At 39.5% G+C, this 20,369-nt stretch overlaps 1 protein-coding gene across 5 annotated transcripts in view; it reads left to right on the plus strand.

Annotated features, from left to right (window-relative positions):
- POU2F1 (POU class 2 homeobox 1) overlaps positions 1-20,017 on the plus strand; it is a 108,752-nt gene extending 88,735 nt beyond the window's left edge. For all 5 annotated transcript variants that reach the window (XM_088533245.1, XM_088533255.1, XM_088533260.1 and 2 more), the window contains 9 exons: positions 2,178-2,272; positions 4,558-4,731; positions 8,323-8,464; positions 10,595-10,740; positions 12,179-12,358; positions 14,838-14,943; positions 15,780-16,125; positions 16,975-17,063; positions 18,966-20,017. In XM_088533245.1, the coding sequence (XP_088389371.1) occupies positions 2,178-2,272; positions 4,558-4,731; positions 8,323-8,464; positions 10,595-10,740; positions 12,179-12,358; positions 14,838-14,943; positions 15,780-16,125; positions 16,975-17,063; positions 18,966-19,276 (1,589 nt within the window). In that variant the 3' untranslated portion in view covers positions 19,277-20,017. The remainder of the gene's footprint in view (positions 1-2,177; positions 2,273-4,557; positions 4,732-8,322; positions 8,465-10,594; positions 10,741-12,178; positions 12,359-14,837; positions 14,944-15,779; positions 16,126-16,974; positions 17,064-18,965) is intronic.
- Positions 20,018-20,369: the final 352 nt, after the last annotated feature.

The raw sequence follows: 20,369 nt of genomic DNA on the forward strand, positions 1-20,369 counted from the left end.
TATATGAAGCATGTTCAGAATATTTCATGTTGTCCTTCTGTACTAATTACTTCAGAATGTACACGTAAGAACAAAATGAGGAAGAATGTAGTCATCTCATGCACTTCAGCGGAAATGTTATTGCCAGAAAATCATCCTCTGGGATTTCTCTGAGGACAAGAAGTCACAAAAAGACAGCCCTAATTACTCTGGTTATAGTCATAAGATGAGGCAGTAGCTTGTGATCAATGCTGTTACAGGTGGATTAGAGGTCACCGTAAGCTACCTGTTTCTTGTTTCATTACTGGGCAGCCACTCTATAGCACTATGACATTTAGACCTTTCTATTTCAGGCTGTCAGAATTCGCTGCCACTAAATAAAGGTCAAAAGCTGTTCACTTAGAGGTGGCTATTCATTAATTAACAGATGAATTAGGGCACCTGAAGTCATCTTTCTAGTGAACAAACATATGCCCTGCACTATGCAACTGGTAGTATGTAGCTGTCTGAGAAGCTCCTTCAGCCGATCCATTCTCTCGCTGTGACTTTTCAGAAACACTGAACTGAACTGTGTTGATTATGTAGTACAAAGCCAATTTACATAGCTGCTGTTTGTGCTATACTATTGTTTTGTATAAGCAGCTGTCTTTATTCTGTAGGTCTTAAGTATTTTGTTAGCAATATATTATATTCTGAAATACATATTCAACATGTATTTGAAAAAGAAAGAAAAATGTAACAGAAATATTAGTAAAGTCTATTCTTTTCTGGTTGCGTATCTCTCATCAAGGATATGAGTTTGTCCTCCCTACCCTATGGTAATTCCAGTTTTTATGTCACCTTAACCTCATTAAATATTCTTTAATATTCAAAAAAAATTCAAAAGTTTCTCTTTTGATAGTCAGGTCCCAAACTCTTGGGTCTCCTGACTGTGTTGTGGTAAGGAGGTAGTTCTGATCATAAGTAGCTTGCACTGACTGATCTTGTTGATGGGCCAGAACAGAGTTTTCCTTATGTGGATGTTCAGGTGTGTTCTGTCTGCTGAATGGACGTAGTTTTCTCGGAAGGTTGTAGGATCTTGTGATCTGGAAGACACCTTTTAAATGTAATTTTAATTAGTGTCTTAAATTAGTATCACAGAAGTTGATAGGCTTAGTCAAAATTGGCATAAAGAATAACAGTAACGCTATGTACAGTCAAATTCAGGGAGGTGATAGCTGTAAGTTTATTTTTGTCAAGGTTCTTATCCCTTAAAAGTACATTTTTTATTATTAAACATGCAAAAAAACTATTCAGAGAAATAAATATACCTGCATGTTTCTCAGTGTCTTGAGCAATTTAATAAACCATATGAGTGGTAGACTGTTAGAAAAAATATTTTTAGAATGACAACATATTGTGTATATGCATGGAGTCTGACTGATAGACGCAATAGGTTCCTTATTTAATGTTTTTAATTTGGAATCTGTATTGGTTGCACTACCCACAGTTGTTCTCTAATGCTGTCGTTCTTTTCCTGATAGTGGGTTTTTCATGTATTCGTTGTAACGCTCATCTTCTTTGTGTAATTTTAGCAGTGTTTGGCACTTACGTAAAATTTAAGATCTAATTACGCTTCCATAAGGCTCCTGCCTTACTTCAGCCAGGAGGAGGTTATCTGGGCTTCCTTTGTCTTCTGGTTTACTAGAGAAAGTTGTCTTCAACAGGAGAACAAATGTGCAGTAACGAGTTGTAAGGCAGCTGGCCTGGGGTGCTGCAGAGAGGCACAAGAGTGCACAAGGAGCCCAATCTGAAGGTTTGGTTGGTGTTCAGTTGTCACAGACCCGATCACTTTTGTATGGCTCCCTAATTCTTGGCCAGCCGTCGATTACTGAAAGAAGCATCCCCCAAGTCTATGAGCAGAAAAGAGCAATAAATGATTCCTGTGCACAAAATGAGCATAGTCATTGCAAACTCTATCTACAGACTAGTGCAGGCTTTTCTCTTTCCCCTTTCTGTTCTCCTCCATGCTTTATGAAAATGCAGAGGAATTTTGGACTGAAAAGTCCAAAGTCTGGCAGTATCTATGCAGGGATAAAATAAAAGCTTGCCTCTCAAATGTCTTGTAATTCTCTTATTTGGCAAGAGCCTTCTTTCACCTCATTTCATGTTCTAGTGTTTTTAAATGACAAACCGAACGCCCTCTCTTCTCTTTCCAGGTCTCCTGCAAGCGCAGAATCTCTTAACGCAACTACCTCAGCAAAGCCAAGCCAACCTCCTGCAGTCTCAGCCAAGCATCACCCTTGCCTCGCAGGTCAGGCTTATTCCTACAGTTTATTTGCTTTTTTGGGGGGATTTGAGTTATTAGAAGCGAAGGGGCCTTTTGTGTTAGTCACAGAAATAGATTTAACGTGTATGTTAGTGAGTTTGTCTTTTTAGATTCAGTGTAAAACTGAACCAATCGGAACTTTTTAATTTAAGTTTCCATTCTCAAGTGCTTTTTTTGCACTTAACTTCCTAAACTTTATTCTTAGCTGGAAATTTTCATGTGATTTCGTGAGTTAGTGGGACTAGAGGAGCATTTGCTTTCTTGTAAGGTTTTCTTATACAATCTATAAACTTGTGATTTTCAGAGGAGCAAAAAGTTCAAAAGACAATTGTTGAACAGTTGTTTTTGCTGTTTGACAGGGAGGGTTAGAGTGCAGTGGCAATCAGTCTGTATTTTAGCCTGGTGATTTTAATGTTTTGCTAAGTCATTGCCAGTCTTATTAGTTATTTCTTTGTGAATGAGAAGATTATTAGAAATGCATTAAAATATTCTGTTAGGGAACTGTTAAAATACTAAAGCTCTATTATTAAGCTTTCACACTGTAAGAAAAGCAATTTTAAGGTTGCACCTGTAAAATTCATTTTGCTTTGCTGTATGTTTTATTGTATGGTTTAGCTACATGACTGCATGCTGTTTCTCAAATACCATGTAGTATTTTCCTGCCAAATTGGTTACATATAAGCAATTTTTAATCTGTGATAAGAAGCTTTAGTCTATAGCCTTAGAAAACTGCATTTTCTGTTTTACTTGCATTTTCTGTTTTACCACATATAGTATTTTTCCTGTACCATGTGGAAAATGGAATTTGTCTCAGTTGTATAGTTCATACCTCAGTTAGCAGCCGAGCTCCCTACTAAAGGTTATGTTTGGATTTAAAATGTATCAAAGCAACCAAAAGAAAATAAATTATATAAAAGGGGTGAAGTCCGTAAAGACATATGGTAGTAATCGTCCACTCTTTTTAATGTAAATTTTAAAATATTAAAAACCTTTATAGTGTGACATACATATTTGCAATCCTAGAAAGATCATATATGATTGCATTATTTCTCAAATAATGGAGTTATAGATCCTGACCTGCCTTTACCATCTGCTGTGCACTGCAAAATACTGCTGTGCTAAGCCAGGAGAAAACCAACTTAAGGAGCTACATAAAAACTCAGCTACGTATAAGGCATTTGTTTTAGAACAGCTATTTGTGTAGCGTTGCAAGCTACTGCAGTGTTGTGTAGACTTGAGGCTGTTCTTTCTTATTTTCTTATTTTGCGCTGAAGGAGTATATAGTTTCAGAATTGGGCATGGTACATAAAACTATGAAGTTACCTTTGCTTTAGCCCCTCAGCTGAACTGAAGAAAATTTAGCTAGAGAGAAAGATTTGTCTCTGCATCTCAATTCATGTGTTGTGCCTAATTCCAAACATGCTTCCAGTATTCCCATTGTGCATAAAACCTGGACTGGTTAATGCCAGATCTTAGTGTATTTTGTTTGTCTATGGGTATTTTTCATGATGTTCAGATTTTCTCAGAATTTAATTGTTGCTGCCGCACAATGTTCAGGGAGAATAAGCTTTGTGCTGAGTTCCTTGAAAATCAACTGTTCATGATGGGGGGAAGACCTGAAGGGAATAAACTTTCTGCAGGTTGCCTTTGCTTAATTTTTCATCTCATGATTACAGTCACCCTTTCTGCTGTACGTATCAGCAGAGTTAGAGTGTGATCTATATTTCTCTCCGGAAGAGTGGAGTCAGTCACAAGAGGTAGCATTAGGGGAAACCTGTCGTGCTTGATGTTTCTGTATGTGCTTACTGTGCCAAGATTAAATAGAGAACTTGAGTTTTTTAAGCTGATGACAATCTGCCACCTCACGCAAGCAGTAAATTCCATTTTAAAATGATTAAAAGGGAATGAAGGCCAAACTATCTATATAAATGATAGAATTATACCAAGTAGGAATGCTCAGCCTTTTCTTGAGCAGCTTCTGCATCAAGTGCAAGTCATTGGCAACCTGCTGCACAGAACATCTCTTGCTTTTCTTTAATTGGTTCTGACAGTCTTTAAAGGGCTGTCATACTAATACAGTCCCCTGGATTGTGATAGCTCATTCTTGAGAGGAATGTAAATAAATCAGAGAAATGTTTAGATTGCTGCAAGTGTTGAATTCATTGATCTTTCTCACACAAGCCTGACATATCAGTTCTAAGTTTTATCTCTGCTGATTATTATTCTTTTAAGCCTGATTTTCATCTTCTCCTTGGTCTTTATCTCAATAGCCAGCAACCCCAACACGCACAATAGCAGCGACCCCCATTCAGCCACTTCCACAGAGCCAGTCAACACCAAAGCGAATCGACACTCCCAGCTTGGAGGAGCCCAGTGACCTTGAGGAGCTTGAGCAGTTTGCCAAGACTTTCAAACAAAGACGGATCAAACTTGGATTCACTCAGGTGAGACTGAGTACCCGAGTGCCTGCCAGTGTGGAACTGGAGGCTTCATCTTTCAAGTCTGGAGGGAGACTCCAATTCTGTCTTTTCCTGGGAGTACCTTCTTAAATAGGGTTATGCTCTGGCCTTTATGTAGGGGATTTCTGAGACATGACAGAAAAGGCTGTACATCCGATATCTTACTTCCCTGTTGGTTTTAAAAGGATAGCCATTTTCCCAGCAGGTACATGCATTTACCAGCTCAAAATGTCATTGCATGTGCACTGTCATTCTATAGGATTTAAAATGAATGGGACTAAACATTTGAAAACTGCTTTCAGGAGTGCCATGTTCCAAAAACCACACAGCACAATTAACTGTTTAAAAATTATGTCACAACTGGGCAGTTGTTTTGGATGTCGAAGGAATTTTCTCACTCAAGTGTATTTTCCTATTAAAAATCGATGATTTCTGTGTTTAATGATTTTGCTAAGAATACTGAACAAAAGCTGAAAGAACTGTCACCTTGAAGTTTGCTCCTGGCAAAAATGGTTGAATGAGAAATGCAATTAGAAGTACAAATTAGTTGTATGTTCTGTGATTCTGTTGAAAGCAGCTCCTGTTGGATCCAAGAGCCCTTTCTTATTAATATCAAAATAAAATGCTTTTTTCCCCCATCAAAATTAAAAAAAATCTGTCCAGATAAAGAATTAATTTTGGCAACAGCCTGTGTTAAGCATAAATGTGTTTTGGTGGAAGAAATAGCAAGCAGAAATCAAAGCAGATACTTAAAAGTCTGAGCTCAGAGCAGTCAATCCAACATATGTGATTTTTTTTTTTTTTTTCCTCCTTGGAATAAGTAAACCTACTGTAGCTGAAAGTATGTGCTGAAGTCGGATTTATTTTTCTGGCAAGGTTCTACGTGCTTGAAAAATCAGGATTCATAATGAAAGTTCCTGGCAGCATCTTAATTATAACTCAAGAACAGAACGTTCTTAGTAAAATGAAGTGCCTTTTGCTGGCTTGTGTGCCTCCTTCCCTCCCTCCTTTCCACTAGATGGAGGTACACAAATGCAACAGTGATGGACATGCACAAAAGCTAGAATAGAGCAGAACAGAACAAAGCAAAATACAATAGCTTCCCTATAGCCTGACTGAGGAAGTTCATAGAGCGCTTTAGTTATTAGGTTTGATCTGCCCTACTGTGAGACGATTATAATAGAGCAAATAGACTTTTTAAGCTTTGTGTTAAACCTCCTTTATTGACCCTGTTGTGAATTTTTATGGTCAAGAAAAATAAATAGAGTTGCTCAGGCTTTCATTTCAGCATTTGATTTTTTTTTGAGTTTAAAAAAGGGGAATTTTGAGAAAGTGCTCAAATGGCATTTGATCAGTGCTTCCTTATTCTGAGCACATACGTGTATAATTAGGCAGTTCCAGTAACTTTTACCTTGTTGCATAATTGTGGCAACTAAAGATCCCTCTACTTAGGTTTCCTATAGTTGCGTAACTTGAGTGCCTTTTAGAGGATAACAAAAATTTATTGTTAGTGGTACCGTAAGCTTTTTCAGATCCACCAGATTTATCTTACCCTACCCCTGCCTTTCAAGAATGATTGTGAGATCTAGTTTCTATTGCAAACAAATCACTTAGCTGCATTCCCTCTTGTATGGGATATAACAGACAAGTTTTGAATCTCAGCTGCTCTGTCTTCTACCCCAAAAAGTCTCCAGAGGAGACAGACTTTAGGCCTTTTTTCTTTTAAAATATCACAATGCTCAACATGCAGAAACACATGAACATGCTGCATCATAATGATAGTGCTGATATGTGACTAGTTGTATAATAGAAATTCAGGTTATGTGAAGAAACATTTTAGGCTGTTATTTTTACTCAGTATAAAAACTGTATCTCCTAGTCCTTCTGAATTCCTGACAGACCTATACAAAAACTGTGATGTACCTTAAACCCAGCTACGTTCATTTCCATGTTCAGTGGCCATTGCATTACCTTTCTTATCCCAATATATAAATTGCTTTGCCTGTGACTTAAGTGCTGCCACCTTTTGGCATAGTTAACTATTGGCTGTTGACAAAGAAGTGGTCTGCTATTCATCGTAAATCACATGGCAAATGTTAGTGAGAACAAGATAAATATCACAATTAGATTTAGTTAGGGGATTGGAGTAAATGTCATAATTCTGTCCTGCCAAAGCATAAATCACCTTAACTCTATAATGGTTTGAATAGTTGGGTTTTCATGGTCATAAACCCACTAGACCATCCCTGTTATTTCTCTTAGTATCGTTTGTGAGTTTTGAAATACGCAGAATCCAGAGATGTGGGTAGAGATATAAATGTGAGCTCCCCTCTGGTTCCTCTTCTGAATGAGCGGCTTAGAAAGATGTCGCTCTGGCCCTTGCCTAGCAAGGAGGATGTTTTCTTCATTTAAGCTGCACAAATTGCTAAACTTAAAGAAGTTTTTCTTCTTACTTGCTTGGATGCCACTCTGCATGCTGTTAAGTTACCTGTATCAAATTGTGGTTGTGGGTGTGACCTGAAAGGAAAGCAAGCGAGCTTTATGCACAGTCCCGCTAACCCGTTTGCGATTAAACTCAACTAACTTTGCTCAAGCTCCTCAGTCTGTTCTTCTGGACTTTTCATCTTTTTTTGTGTGTGTGTGTGTGTTAAAGAATAAAATCTAAATTAAAATACGTGAGAGAAAATAGTATGCTTGAAAGATTGTTCATTTTTTTCCAAGGAAGGATCTTTGGGTGTTAATTCAAAACCAGAAAACATCATCATGTATTTAACAACTGATTTTTTTTTCCCCTTCTCCAAATGAGATTTAACTGTGGTACTTCCTTAGGTATATGGAGGTATATGTATAAATATTAGGATAAACAGAATGTCTGATAACTAGCTAAAATTTAGAAAAACAGCAAGAGATATTAAAAAAAAAAACCTGTAAACTGGCAGATGGGTAATTACAATAAAGACAACAGTTAATCATTATTTGAAATGATTCCATTTGTTGTCTCCTTTGAAATGGATGTCTCTGTTAAGGAAGAAGTTTTATTTGAACTCCAGAAGGTACTAAAAGTTCAAATAAGAATACCTTTGGATTTATTTAAATGTGATATGTGTTTGCAGAGAAACATAATTCATGTTTTCAAGAGTGGTTTTCTACTGATATGAGGGCATGAATACACTTCATTTGTTACTTATTTGAACTTTTCTTCTTTGATATGTGTAAATACTTAAATCTGCTCCTAAAATGAGCTCGGCCCATACTTATTTTAAAGAACTAAGAAAAAAAAATACTAGCTGTAATATTCAGTGGAGTGTCATGCTTAGTGATAATGCTAGGAAGACAAAGCATCAGGGATTTCCTGGAAAGAGTTATTTGGTTAAACTGCCTGAGACTTGAAAAGATGACATTTCTGTGTGATTATTTGCGTTAGCATGAATCCTCTTAGCACTGAGCAAATTTTTGCAAAACTGAGAAGCTATTAACACCAATAGAGTCACTAAGAGAGCACATGAATGTGACAAGATTCCTTGCTTTGGAAGTACCTATGTTAGTGAATCCCTTTTTTTCTCTTTCTTTGTCCAGGGTGATGTTGGGCTCGCTATGGGCAAACTCTATGGAAATGACTTCAGCCAAACTACCATCTCTCGCTTTGAAGCCTTGAACCTCAGCTTTAAGAACATGTGCAAGTTAAAGCCACTTCTGGAAAAGTGGCTCAATGATGCAGGTGAACAAGTCTGTGTATTTCTTCACCAGCCTACCAAAATCTGTAGAATTCTGAAAAACTCTTAAGCGCTTCATATGTGCCCTTATGGTTTTATGAAGCCACTGATCTCTGCAACTGTCCATGAGACAAGTAAAGGTGTAGGTGCTTCCCTGTTCAGTTGTCCCTGTTCGTCTGAGATAGTTTCAATGCAAACTTTTAAAACTGTGTTCTGCAGTCGGCTGAATCACTGCATGGGGTGAGGGACAATGTATGTCAACGTTTTCCTCCTTCATATATGTTAATGCATATAACTTCTAATCCTCTTCCAGCTTACTTTTTCAGATGTGTAGCTGAGGAAGGGTTGCATGGTTGTTTCAGTAAGCAGAGCTTATTGCATTCATCTCCTCCCACATCCCCTGTGTGTGTGCTTTTCATCTTTCTCCAAGAATGCTTGTAAACACTCTTTCTCCCCATAGCAAGAGTTCAGTTTGTGGTGGATTTTTTTATTTTTTCCAAAATTATGTTTTTTCTTCTGTGAGATAAGTCATTCATGATGCCAGTGTTTTAGTGTTTTGTTTTGTTTTTTGTTTTGCATCAGCAAAAGGAGCTTGGATGGTGGTACTGAGTATCAGGATAGAAAGTATTTAATGAGTGTTTGGACAGTTTTTTTCTTATCTTTCCTTTTTTATTATTATTTATTTATTTATTTTCTCCTAAATGTACAATTCTGCATAGTATAAACCTGATGAATCTGCTAAACAGATGGCAGGGACAGTGCATGAATTTCTGTTTTTACCTAAAATGAATAGAGCTCTACACTGACTGCCTACAGTATTCCCTGAAATTTTGAAAGTAATTGAACATAGTGTTGAAAGTAGGAAGTGCCATTCTGTTCTGCTGACAGGGTAATCTTAGGTAATCTGGACCTGCGATAGCAAATGTCAATATCTTCTCACTGAGTGATCTAATCCGTGGGAAAGAGGTCCTCAAACCTTACAGCAGCACTAGGCCAGTACAGTGCTGCAAGGGGCCGTGATTTGCTTTTCCAGCTATCTTGATGAAGTATTTGTATCTGGAAAGTGATGATGAGGACCACAGGCAGCATCATGGTTCCTCCCAGTTTGGGGGTTAAGAACTGTTGTGTTCAAGTCTGATTCACTGTCCTGAAAGTCTTTGGAAGAAAGATTCATGATGTCGTAATTTCCATTCAACAACTTCTAGGTAAAAGCAGGCAGGAAAGACAGACCAGTGACCCCTTTCATTACACTACACTGTAGTGTTGCAGTCCTGTTTGCTGTTATGGAACACAACTTGTGTGCAGGGTTTTGGGGACAGAGAAGAGATCCAGCAAGATCATGGGTGCCATTGTTGAAAGAATATGTAATCTAGAAGACAAAGTTGAATATTTGCTTGAGTGAGCCTGTGAGAATGGTCCTGAGCACTGTCAGCTGTGACACCTGAGAATTACCCCAGAATCCCCATGCTCTGAAGGGTCTGCAGTGTTCTGCACCCATAATTAATCATTTTGTTTTCTAAAAGTTTATTAAAATTAGTCCTCTCTTTGCTCTTCTGTGAAGCCAGGAAAGATAGAATTAGGGGGTCATTCTATCCTGCAACTAAGGAGGAGCTGCAAGCTGTACAGGTGGTTCAGCAGAAATGACTAGAACTGAGTATTCACCAGGAATTCTGGAGCAGAGGGGTCGAATATTGTGAGGCTGGCCATAAGCTACCTCTTCTGCCAGGGCAAGTAAAAGAAATTTCAGGCTGCTCAGACTTTTTATAATTGCCTATGGCTTGTAGCTGTGCCTTGTGGATATCAGGCACTACTTTATTATTATTTAAACTATGTTTTCTAATAAATGAAGGTGAGGTGGCATGAGGTAAGAAGGAAAGAAATTTTATTATAAGTTTTATAGAAGTGATACTGTGGCAGAATTCAGAAGCAGAGAGTGCCCTCTGGGCTTCCTTAGAGCCTTTAAGTGTGAAGTTTCAGTTACAACACGGATTAATACCTGTGGGCTTCATAATTTTGTATCTATCTGGAAGAGATAAGAGAGTGTGTTTTAACATCCCTTGCAGAGGTGAACACTTGCATTACGCTTCACTGCATTCAAATAAAGTCTTCTGATGGGTGCTATTTTACTCTTTCAGAAAACCTCTCATCTGATTCAACTCTCTCCAGCCCAAGTGCCCTGAATTCTCCAGGGCAAGGGATTGAAGGCTTGAACCGTAGGAGGAAGAAACGCACCAGCATAGAGACCAACATACGTGTGGCCTTAGAGAAGAGTTTCCTGGAGGTCAGTGATCCTCTTGCTCTGCTCAACTGTAAAGAAACAAAGCTTTGTTTAACATCATATCTCCTAGAATAAAACTGTTGCTATGCTATTTAGGAAAATGCTTGTAGTAAAGGTGAATACAAAGACCGTGCTAAGCAGCATACAATCAGTCTGTTCATTTTAATAAAAACAACACCTTCCCTCCCCTCCTCTTCCCCTTTGCCCCAAACCACCCATTGGTTCTTGCAATTCATTGTCTCTGTGGTTTTGTGTTCCAAGTTACTGAGTAATAGGTCAAAGTTTGACGTTATGGACATCAAAAAGAAGAAAAACAGTACCCTTTCTGAGGATGGATAAACAGGGTGGCAGTTGAAACATACAAAATGTGAGGTTCATAGCTGGCCTTCTGTTGCTCTTATCAGGCACTTTTTGCTGCTGTATGTGCAGGTAGCCTCTCTAAGTAGCCCCCTCAACCTACCTGTCCTGTAAACTTGAAGTTTATTTGGCTGCTAGTATTGTTAATGTCTTTTCCTTCTGCTTTTAACAAGACACTAAAAGAAAGATATCCTTGTCAAGGTCTAGAATTACCTGAGGGATTAACTCAAAAGTCAGATCCCTTCTCTCAAAAACAACCATGTGAGCTCAGTCTTCATCACGTGTCTACAGTGAAAGCAGCTCGTTTTTGGTAGTAATGTTCTTGTAACTAGGAAAAGAGAGCAAAATTGTCTGTTATGATTTATCTCTGGCATAACACTGACCAGATTCTAGGTATAAATTCCCCATCAAGATTTCTGCCTAGGGCGGTAGACCCTTTGCTGGCCTGAAGATATAACCCGCACTTCAGTCTACATACAGAGTAGAGCTTACATTAATGACAAGTCTTAGAAATTACTGAAATTTCTAGTATCTCAAATTTACATGAGCTGGTCGAAGTTCATCTAAAGAACATGGTCATCTTAACTGGCTTTGACACCTGGCTCACCAAATGAATCGGAGCTTCAGTACAGAAAGGTTATTTCCCTAGGAAACCCTGGGGAAGCCATCCATATTCAGTAGCACTTATGTTGGGAAAGTCTAAGGCAAATCGCAAGAAGGTATTGGAAAGAAAAGGCTTATTTCCTGTTAAGTGAAAGAGTTTGGAGAAGAGACTTAATTGGGAAAGATTGTAAGTTTTTCAGTTTAATAATCTTAAATTTTCAACAAAATTGACAAAAATGTGCCTTGTCTGTGAGCTGCCAGACATCTTGAAACCTGGAACTTCACCCAGGAAGGGGAGAGTTTATCTGCAATGAAGGAATTGTTTGAATGGCTTTTGAAATCCCTAAGGCATCAAGCGCACCAAATCCTGCTTATCTTTGCAGTCCATCTTCTTTGATAAAGGCTCTTTGCAACCATGTGCTATAAAATAAATCTTCAGAAGGTAATTTCACAACTTTCAAGTACCGTCTCTTTCTCTCAGAACCAAAAGCCTACCTCGGAGGAGATCACCATGATAGCTGACCAGCTAAACATGGAGAAGGAGGTGATCCGCGTTTGGTTCTGTAACCGGCGCCAGAAGGAGAAAAGGATCAACCCACCCAGCAGTGGTGGAACCAGCAGCTCGCCCATCAAAGCAATTTTCCCTTGCCCAACCTCACTGGTAGAATCAAGACTCTGGTTGCCCAGCTCACTGGAAAAGGTAGTTGCACTTTGCTCTTTGCAGAAGTTGTACATGCGACTTTGTTGTACAGCAGACTTGTACTCACAAGTTTTCTTTCTATTGCATTGGTATTTAAATATCCTGCTTGGGTACTATAAAAGAGATATTGCTTACCAATTGGGCACTGATTTGGCTTTCAGTTGAGATGCCTTATTTAGCCATCTCTTGAGTAAATATTCTGGCTTGCAAAATTGTAGTTGGGGTTACTATTTGGAAATATACCATAAGAGCTTAACTCCTCTTTATGTCTGGATTGCCTCTTCACCCAAACTTTTCTTCATAAAATAACAATAATAATAATAAAAAGCTCAACTGCTCTACCCCTCCCACCTTGCTCTTAGCCAACATTGATAATCTCTTATCAGCAGTAAAAAATATAATTTGGAGTTTAAGTCACATAAATCCAGTAATACTGTTGCCATCACTTTTAGCCAGCCACTTTCAAAAAGGAAAGGAACAAAGGAACAATTTAGCTAATACTCATGTCATTAATTTCCCAAACTTGTATTTGCCTCAGGTAAACACAAGCTTAATGAAAATAAGAGTAACAAAACACATGCATCAAGGTTTCTTCAGTTCCTTTGCTACCAATGTCCATGGAGGTCTGTTTTCATAAATAGAAACAGTAGCTATTAGATTTCATGGTAGCTATGCTAATAGGAGCGTGGCAGAATTTATGTAGCCTGTAGCTGTCCTTTTGTAGTATTTATTTCACTCTCATCACTCGAGTAGCTAAAGCCTTCAAGTCCTTCGTTAAATCATTAATTTTGGTGACATGTCCTTCTTTTGCTTCATCCTTGTCTCAGGAAGTATGCATGCAAGTTTTTGTTTCAGGGTTTAGGGATGTCTTAAAAGTACCTAGGCTTTCTTAATTAGAAAGCAAGGTTGCATGCCTTGCTACCAAAGCAGAGCATAGTGAGATATGCAATAGCTTTACTTACTGTGCAAGTTTACTCAGATTGCAACTTAAGAAAACTTCTCCTGCCTAAAAGGACTTTTTTATTATGAACTACCATTGTGTGTGAAGAAATGAGGATGTTAACTACAAGCATGCGTTCTTTCAATGATGTTTCACTAAAACATTTTCACTGTTAGCTTCTCTAAGTTGACGCTACCAGCGGAACAGGTGTTCCAGCCCCTTCCCCATGTTCACTGGCAACGTGCATCTCTGATTCCTTGTGGCAGCTTGGGAGATGGTGTGTCCCTCGGATAACGGGGCTTTAGTTTACTCATGTGACTGAAACTTAAGCAGCCAGCAAACACTAATTACTTGTCCCCTGGCTGCACAAACACTAGAGCCCTAGGAGCTCTGTTAGCGTGGGAGGCTTCTTAGGTGGCAGCCCGCTGCTGGCTTGGCTTGAGTGAGTCATCGGAACCACACGGTTAGCTGTAGCGATCCCAGGTTGTTCCCTGCTCTGGAGTATGGGCTGTGCCGTTGGCCTGAACTCTTGTATGGACAGATGACAGATGTGATGTGTTTGCAGTAGGCTGCATTAGTGGAAGATGTGCTAAGTGTCTAGCTCTTCTTTATTTCATAGACTGTTTGAGATGGACAGAAAGCTTTTAGATCTATCCCAGTTGCCTCAGCCTTGTTAAAATGTGTGAGGCGGTCCTCTTCCTGTAAGAGAATAAGCAGCATGAGAGAGATTGCTGTGATAATAAACTTAAGGTAAGAGAGGGGAATGGGAGGAAGGTTTTAGCCTATAGTTTTAGATATGTTCTCTTGGGCAATCCTAAAGACTTCTTTTCTCTCATTGATGTATAATGGCCTTCAAATATTCTGGTTGGACACCATTTCTGGTCCAGGGGAAAAAAAAAAATCTCTGCTCGTATTTGTTTTTCTTTCATAACCCTGTTCCTCCAGCCTTAAGGCAGTACAAGGCTGTCCAAAAATAAAATTAACTAATGGCATATGAATATTTTTAACCTCAGAGATCTTTCCTCTGACACAAGGAAACTTGTCAAATCGAACATCATAGTTCAGTTGAGTAAAAGTGAAATAATATAAAATACCCTGAATACATTTGGATAGACTGTGGTAGAAAGAGATCTAGAGCTAGAAAGATGCTTGCACAAGAGAAAAGCCTACGGAAATAATACATATTATAACTTTTTTCTATAAGGGTAGTCGTTAAGAGGCTGATTTTGGCAGGAGGGAAAGCAGGGGGCAGCTTGCAGTTATGACACGGTGTGGCTGCGATAGATGTGCTTCCCTTCAAGTGCTGAATATCAAAAAGAGAGTTGTTGCTCATAATTAGAGAAGGTACTGTGCTTGGTCCAATAACCTAATGGAGTTATTAAATAAAAAATGCAGTATTTTCCCCAACATCATCTTCAGTTGAGAATGGGAAGGAAGAAATTGAAGTCTAGTAGCTAACTCTTTTTCTGTTTGACAGTTATATTCTGTTTTGGCCTCCAGGTGGCAACCACACCAAGCCTTGTGACTAGCAGTGCAGCTACTACCTTGACTGTCAACCCTGTGCTCCCTCTGACCAGTGCTGCTGTAACTAGTCTATCAGTCACAGGTAAGATACAAGCCATGAAAGTGGCTTCAGGTTCTTTACAATTCACTTTTCCTTAGTTTGCGAGTAAATTGCTACATCAAACAAGTAACAAAAAAATTATGGCAATCAAGATTTTGTTGGATTTCTGTTGGTCTTTGTCACAAGTTATTATTAAAGATAAATCTAGGATTCTTTGGGTTTTACTGCATAAATAAAGTGGGCATTTCATTTTGCTATATGCTGTGTATGATGAGATGTGAAGATACTTTTAGACAGGTGTCTGTAATCTGCATGGCTGAAGATGGAAAATAGGGAAGAAAAGTGTTTTAACAATCACCAAGGAATCCTTGAGTTTTTGTGACTGTTGCTTTTGTATATAAGTTCCAAGCATTTTCTTCTCTCAACTATTGCAAAGATTCTGGGCTGTTTTTTTTTTTTTTTCTCCTCACCCCATGTTAATCTCTCCTATTTCACCTTTTAGAGGTCTAAAACAGGAATTGAGTAATAGTCACACTAATGTCCCAGTACATCTTTCTTATTGTTCCTTGTTACTTCGCCATGGAACTTCAATCTTTGTGATAATTCACCTGAATTTTCTGGGGATAATATCGCAGGTGGTGCTGAAGTGAAGATGCCCCCTTCCACTGCTCACTTCTAAAGCTGCTCAGTCATTTAATTGTAGCCTGAGAGCCAAACTCAGCGTTCCTTCTTATTTAAGCTCATGATGCTTCTTGGTCCCACAGACATGCATGTTTGTCTTCCTTTCTGTTGGATGTGCAGTTCAGTTTAGGTGGGTAGTGGTTTCTGTTCAGTCATGTCTGTGTTTTGTACTGGTCTAACCAGAATCGATCTTGTAGGCACAACAGAAACCACCTCCAACAACACAGCAACAGTGATTTCAACAGCACCTCCAGCTTCTTCAGCAGTGACATCACCTTCCCCGAGTCCTTCCCCTTCTGCCTCAGCCTCTGCTTCAGAGGCCTCCAGTGCCAGTGAGACCAGCACAACACAGACAACCTCCACTCCCTTGTCCTCCCCTCTTGGGACCAGCCAGGTGATGGTAACGGCATCAGGGTTGCAAACAGCGGCAGCAGCCGCGTTACAAGGAGCTGCACAGTTGCCTGCAAATGCAAGTCTTGCTGCCATGGCTGCTGCAGCAGGACTGAACCCAAGCTTGATGGCATCCTCGCAGTTTGCAGCTGGGTAAGGATGAATTTTTCATATCCTTGCAGGTTCAGTGATAGTGAAGAAGGGAAGACAGGTCTAGGGTAAATTAGCATGGGCTTTTCCTTACCACGCTTTCCTGTTAGCTCACTTGGCAATCCTAGCATCTTTCATCTCCTATTCTGAGGGTTTACTTGTGGGTGGCCAGCTTTTCCATTCCTGTCAAAGGAAACAAATAATATTTTCATTTTACAGATGAGAAGGCTGTGCTGCAGCAGTGTTGTGATTTGATAAGTCATCCATCCCATTACAGAGCTTGACTTAAGAGCTACAACTTGCCAGTGAACCATAGAATCAATTGTTCTACTAATAAAAATTGATAGCTAGCATAGACTAACTTCCCAGCTTGTATTTATTTCACCGTTGATCTCTCCATCATGATCCAGAAGCTGTAAAAGATGCATGACTATGTATTATTGGGATTTTAGTTTTAAAAATGTTGCTCTTAAAGATGACTTATTGCTTGTTTAGTTCCTCTTGATTTACTTCTTTCTTTTCGGAATTCAGGTAGCTCTAATAAGTGGCAGTTTCTCCAAAATGCATTGCTAGAATATTTTACAGCAACAATCAATACAATTCCTGCAGTTTGAGTGCCTGTACTTCAGGCATCTTGCTAGCCCCAGCTGGAAGACAGCTGTGAAAGGGTCTGCTCAAGATGTCATGCAGAAAAGAGTAGAATAAACTAAAATAGGTATCAGGTCCTACTCTCTGATTATTTATCTGTTTGTTTATTTATTTATATGACTGTATACTTCTGAATAGTGACCACCTAAAAAAGTAACCCACTTCCATGTCTTTGCTTCTTCTCCCACTGTCTTGCCACTGCAGAGGTGCCTTACTTAGTCTCAATCCAGGAACATTAGGTGGTGCTCTCAGCCCGGCCCTGATGAGCAACAGTACGCTGGCAACTATACAAGGTCAGTAGTGTTCCTTTTAATGCATCTCCGTCGTATAACTGCAATTTGTGCGTTTCATCTTTCTGTACCAAAAAAGAACACTGACTTCTCAGTGCTGGACATAAGTGTTTTAAGAGTAAAGGTTTTACAAAATGTAAATACACAAATATGTTTTATGTATCAGAGTTGAGAGCATGTACAAATTTAGAAAGATGATTAGAACTGTGTGTGATGTCACAGAAATGTACAGGAGGCCTATAAGATATGTAATGTGATCTGGCATTAGTTTTGTTGTTCTCCTTCCATAGGTATAGAGACACATATACCTCCAACAGATCAGAGATCTGCTTTTTACAGCTCTTGCAGCATAAACTTGAGCAGAGTTGCATAGTTTCAAGGCCTGTAACAGAAAAGTTCAGAGTAAGACTTGATCCTGGATCTTTCTATTAATGTGTCTTAAAAATAAAAAAATGCACTCTTAAAGACCTTATATAGAACTTTTATATCCGTAAATCCTTACACAGAGGTCTGAAGATCTACTTTGGAAGCGCCATGCACCCAGAAGTTTCCCCTGACTTTAGCAGGTTTTGTTTTGAGTTCGTAGTTTGGCACCTTTGCAAACTAGATAGGAAACATCTAGCTAGCCTTATGTGTTCAAACATAGTCACAAATAGCTTAACAGATCTTGTTTCCAGGATATAAGGAGGAGGCATTTTGGAAAGTGTCACAGAAAAACTCAGGAGATGATAACCCATGGCAGACTGAACCCTGTACACTTGTGAGAGAAAATTGTAACAACGATCACATGCCAACAGGCAAAATGTTTGCTCAAGGTTACGTGACCTTCTGCATCCTTTGACAGTGATCAGTTCGTGTGAACGCTCCCGCTGTCCCTCTCCAGCGCAGGTTACCTGAGCGTGCAGGTTTTGTGGCAGAAAACACAGGCCTTTGTTACTCTTAAGGTGTTGAAGAAAACCATGTTGAACTTGCTTCAGAAACAGACCACAGAGATGTTTTAGTATCTGCAGTGTCTTGTCCGCTTGTAGAAAGAATTGTTGCTTAAAAAATATTTATTATATAGATATGCAGCATCCTATTATGGAGTGGCAGATAAGTGGAGGACATTTTAAAAAGAAAGTTTAGATGCAAGTCTGTATGCTTTCATCCATGGTGATGGGAAAAGGCTCATTATGGGTTTTAAGCTTTGAAAACATCCAACACTTGTACTTGTAATTCAATTCTTGACTAGAATCATTAGAATTTTCTTAACTTCACAGAGTTGGTGCCCTGACTGTGCTTCACTATATATGGTGATCTTTTGCCAGCTGCTTGTTTTGGATAGTAGATAGTATCACATCATGGGCCTGAGTTCCCGAATAGTCAAGTTAATGCTCTGCCCTCGTGGTGCCCTTACTGAGTTGTGTCCTTGGTCGACAGCACGTAGTTACTGTAGAGCTGTGTTTTTCAAGATGCCATGGCAGTCTCTTTGCCACTGCATAAAAGAGAGTCAGGGTTCTGCATAAAACAGTCATTCCTGTCTGTGATTGCCTAGAATTCATTAAAATATTATTTCACAATCTCTAGATAGACACCATCTTTCTTATGAAACTGCAGGGACTTTATGAGTATGGAAGTTTGCTGGAGAGAGGTAAAATTGCACTGCAGAAAAAACTTTCCTAGTTGTTGAGATACAAAAGGGTACCTTCGCTATGGGCAGCAGCTCTGATGAGCGAAAGACAGCAAGTTAAGCTGCTTTTTAATCTTTTTACCCATGCTTGAAGTAAGAGGAATTATCAATAGTGGTGTAGAAAGTGCTTCCACGAGAGGAGGAAACCTCAGAGACCTGTTGCATTTAGGCGCATTTTTGCATTGTTGCTTACTGCTAATGTTATCTCCGTCCTACTTAATTTTCCCTTTTTTTAGCTCTTGCATCTGGTGGCTCTCTTCCAATAACATCACTGGATGCAACTGGGAACTTGGTGTTTGCCAATGCTGGAGGTACTCCTAACATCGTAACCGCCCCCCTGTTCCTGAACCCTCAGAACCTTTCTCTGCTCACCAGCAACCCAGTTAGCTTGGTCTCTGCAGCTGCAGCCTCCGCAGGGGCCTCCGGACCAGTCGCCAGCCTTCACGCCACCTCCACCTCAGCCGAGTCCATGCAGAACTCTCTCCTCACGGTGGCCTCCGCGAGCGGGGCCGCATCCACCACCACTACTGCCTCCAAGGCACAGTGAGCCGGGCCGGGCTGGGCTGCCAGGGCCTGCTTCACTGTGCGCTGGGATTGGCTGCCAGCGGCGTTGAGAAACTGAAAAATGGCATTGGCATCCTCTTGCCGTGTTGCTGGGGACAAAGGAGAGAAGGAAAAACATACAAAACAAGAGCAAAACAGGAAGGATTTAAAGCTGGGACAGACATTTGCCTAATTTTATAATAAACACTGTCTTTTCAGGATCGCTTCATGGATCGGAGAACTTTCTAACCAAAAATGTAAAAAAAAAAAAACAAAAAAAAACAAAAAAAAAACACAAAAAAACACAAAAAAGTGAAAGGACTACTTATCATTTCCAGCAGTCACAATGACAAGTTAAGGTGGGTTATCAACTCAAACAGAGGAAGGGGATTTCCTGTTTCTTTTTGGTCTAAATATCTTTCTTTTTTAATTATCATTTTATAGGTCTGTTGTACAGGCCACTATGTCATACAAGGTGTTTATAATCGTATCAATTGTGTTGGGGGTTCCTTTCTTAACTGGTACAATTTAGGCAGGCCTGTATTACTGGTGTATCTCTATTATTATTATGATTATTATTATTATTATTTTTATATATATAGTTTGGACGCGTTTGTCTTTTGCTCCTGGATTATTTTCAGCGAGCTCCCATGCCATGGGGGGAGGGTGGGAGGGTGGAGAGGAAGAATGGAGCACAAATAGACTTTCTGTCCTCATCTTCTGGGAATGTTCTGAACAGTTTCCTCATCCTTGAATTTGTCCGATGGTTACGCAGGGGGCTCAGAAGAACCCTTGGCCATCACTTGGCGCAGGAAGCTCAGCACAGCAGTAGAGATCACGGTGTGCAAACTTCCAGGATGACTTAGGCTTTCTAAGCAGAAGTAGGAATCCTTGCTGAACTGCAGTTCTTCTCCACCCAGTTACTTAGGTTCACTGGCCAAATTCTGCTCTTAGCTTGGTGTGCATAGGTCCTTCGTTCTTCGGAGAGTGGGATTTGGCCTCCTGAGTCTAGATTGTGCAACATACTGATGCGCCTTTTGTTCTGCTGATTTGGCTTTTGCAGTTAAAAATGTACACAAATGTTTAGAAAACGTTAG

Source organism: Tinamus guttatus, unplaced genomic scaffold (assembly GCF_059628265.1).
Source record: "Tinamus guttatus ecotype Peru unplaced genomic scaffold, ASM5962826v1 Tinamus_guttatus_pri_ptg000035l, whole genome shotgun sequence".
Taxonomy (NCBI): domain Eukaryota; kingdom Metazoa; phylum Chordata; class Aves; order Tinamiformes; family Tinamidae; genus Tinamus; species Tinamus guttatus.